Source organism: Cynoglossus semilaevis, chromosome W, assembly GCF_000523025.1.
Source record: "Cynoglossus semilaevis isolate Cse_v1.0 chromosome W, Cse_v1.0, whole genome shotgun sequence".
Lineage (NCBI taxonomy): Eukaryota > Metazoa > Chordata > Actinopteri > Pleuronectiformes > Cynoglossidae > Cynoglossus > Cynoglossus semilaevis.
Window position 1 is genome coordinate 10,596,995 of NC_024327.1, and position 2,942 is coordinate 10,599,936.

General features: G+C 39.2%; 1 protein-coding gene across 7 annotated transcripts in view; it reads left to right on the plus strand.

Annotated features, from left to right (window-relative positions):
* The window catches only part of LOC103397175 (ubiquitin-associated protein 2-like), a 22,174-nt gene that overhangs the window by 2,650 nt on the left and 16,582 nt on the right, over positions 1-2,942 (plus strand). For all 7 annotated transcript variants that reach the window (XM_025052766.1, XM_025052770.1, XM_008335401.3 and 4 more), the window contains exons 2-6: positions 1,414-1,550; positions 1,815-1,892; positions 2,023-2,133; positions 2,237-2,393; positions 2,528-2,605. In XM_025052766.1, coding sequence (XP_024908534.1) covers positions 1,455-1,550; positions 1,815-1,892; positions 2,023-2,133; positions 2,237-2,393; positions 2,528-2,605 — 520 coding nt within the window. In that variant the 5' untranslated portion in view covers positions 1,414-1,454. The remainder of the gene's footprint in view (positions 1-1,413; positions 1,551-1,814; positions 1,893-2,022; positions 2,134-2,236; positions 2,394-2,527; positions 2,606-2,942) is intronic.

The window sequence follows — 2,942 nt, forward strand, 5'->3', positions numbered from 1 at the left end:
TTACAAGGAGCAGAGGTGGTGAAGGTGCAGGAGTTTAGGTACTTAGGATCAACTGTTCAGAGCAGAGGAGACTGTGGAAGAGAGGTGAAGAATAGAGTACAGGCAGGATGGAACAGCTGGAGAAAAGTGTCAGGAGTGATCTGTGACAGAGTGTCAGCTAAGGTAAAGGGAAAGGTTTACAGGACAGTGGTGAGACCAGCCATGATGTATGGTTTCGAGATGGTAGCAATAGGCAGAAGACAGGAGGAGGCAGAGTTAAAGATGCTAAGATTCTCTCGGGGTGACAAGAATGGCCAGGATCAGGAATGAGGTCATTAGAGGGACAACACAGATGGGAAGGTTTGGAGAAAAAGCTAGAGAAGCCAGATTGAGATGGTTTGGACATGTGCAGAGGAGGGACAGTGGATATATTGGTAGAAGAATGTTAGCGATGGAGCTACCAGGTAGGAGAAAAAGAGGAAGGCCAAAGAGGAGATATATGGATGCAGTGAGGGAGGACATACAGATAGTTGGAGTCAGAGTAGAAGATGCAGAGAACAGGGAGAGATGGAAAACAATGATTCGCTGTGGCAACCCCTGAAAAAGGGACAAAGCTGAAAGAAAGACTGAATAAAATGGCAAAATGTTTATAGAGCAAATACATATGGATTTATGCAGTATTGAATCAAATTATTTTAATTCAAGTCTTCGTTGAGCATGGATGGATGGAATGATAAAATGCATTAAGATTCAAGGTTTTCCATAATTAAAATGATCGTAATGTAAATAGTTAAAATAGTATGTGGTGTATATTTTACTACAAACAGTAAAATCAAAACGCCAAAATACACCCGTGGTTATTTAATTTCCTGGCTGTTCAATTTCATTTTGATAATTTGTTCTGCTCAAAGTGATTTGAACTCTTATTGTTTTCTATCCTTGATCTGTTGTATAACAATAAGCTGGTTTATCTAATTTAAAACTGAGGATATGTCTCAGTTTCACTTGCCCTCATCGTCCTTTTGGTTGGCACACAAACCATGCCTCATTTGTGTTAATGTATAATTTTAAATTAAATGCTAGCATGCTGATTCTCTCTCCTACTGTCACTTACATGAAAACATGTTATGTTTTACATTGCCTATAGCAGACATTGCTGCATACCTGTGGTTGTTTTTGTGTGTGATACTGATGGAGGGCTGTAAACTGACACTTGGACAGTCCCCTCTTGACTTGCTAAATTTAACCAGGGAGGTGGGGGGGGGGGGGCGACAGATGGGGTTATAGTCTTACATGGTATACTTCACAACAGTGAGCCTTGGTTATTCAGGAAACTGTACTGACAAAGTTTGTCAGCAGTAATATATTTTATAAGAAGTTATATTACTGTCAACATAAATGATTAATCAAATCACCCCTTTTTCTTTGTTTCAGATTTTTTCTATTTTGTACATACATTGTTTTGTATACTGTATATGATGACTTCAGTGGTCAGCAATCAAGCCCGAGGAACTCGGGACAGAGCGCTGCCCAACACCACACACACAACGCAGCCACAAAAACAGATACAGGTGAGTGCTTTATTTTAAGCATTGTTTTTTTTTTTCTTTTTGCTTCAAGCTGATGTGTGATAATGAAGCACAAAAAAATTAGCTTCAGCAGCCCAAAACCAGCTCAACACTAGGCACAAGCTGCTATCAGTGGTTTATCAAAAGTAGGTTTGGATTTGAGAAAACAAATTTTACACCATAAGCAACTCTTTTAATGCACAAAGTGAAATATCTTTGACCAAGTAATGTTTTAGTCTCATAGTTTCTTATTGAACTGTTTTTCAGGCAACAGCCGAACAGATTCGCCTAGCCCAGATGATCTACGACAAAAATGATGCCGACTTTGAGGACAAGGTCAAGCTGGTAATAAACATTTGCATTTGTCAATTTTAAATAAATGCTTATTCTAACAACATGCAGTCGTAAACTTCTTAGACAGAGACAAGGTTTTAGTTGTAAAATTATCTTTTGTAATTTCTGTTTCGATTCTTAGTTGGTTGAGGTTACTGGGAAGACTCAAGATGAGGGCATGGTAGCCCTCCATGATTGCAATGGAGATGTAAACAGAGCCATTAACTTCCTACTGGAGAGCAAGTCTGACACGGTAAGTCAATTCAAGACTGTGTTCATTAGTTTTAGTAAATAATTTTTGTTTTTGCATGGGTTACAAAAGCAATCCACCTTATTAAAGTGCTATTTTCTGTTAGACCTCCTGGGAGACTGTTGGGAAGAAGCGGAACCTTGGGAAAGAAGGAACCTCAGAGATAAAGGAAAGCAGGGAGAAAAAGGCAGACGAGAGGGAGGCCAGTCGTGGACGTGGGGGTTCTAATAGGAAGGGCCGAGGCATTAGCCGAGGCCGTGAAGGTGAGAGAAGAATGTGGTGCTTTACACTGTTAAAAAAAAAACAGAATTATGTTGTATGTTAGTCATCACTTGTTTAACGATCTCTTCAATGTTTTTATAGCATTGGTGCTTAGACATACGTTTTATGATTACAGGTCGGATTGAAGAAAATGTGTTTGATGTAGCTCCTGGAGAGAGGGGTGTAGAACGTGGACGCAGAGGAGGGGGCAGAGGTGAGTTGTGTGCATTACGATGTCCTCTTAGTTGCACTTCTGCTTTGTCATCATCCCACTAAGAGACTAACTCTTGGTATATACAGTGGTATGAAAAAGTTTGGGCACCCCTGATCATTTTCAAGATTTTCCTTTATGGATCATTGGTTGTTCGGAGCACAGCAGCAATTTCAATTAAATATATCATATAGCAAACAAACACTGATATTTAAGAAGTAAAATGAAGTTTATAGGATTTACAGAAAGTGTGCAATAATTACTTAAACAAAAGTAGGCAGGTGCATAAATTTGGGCACCCTTGTTGTTTTATTGATTTGAATACCTTTAGCACTAATTA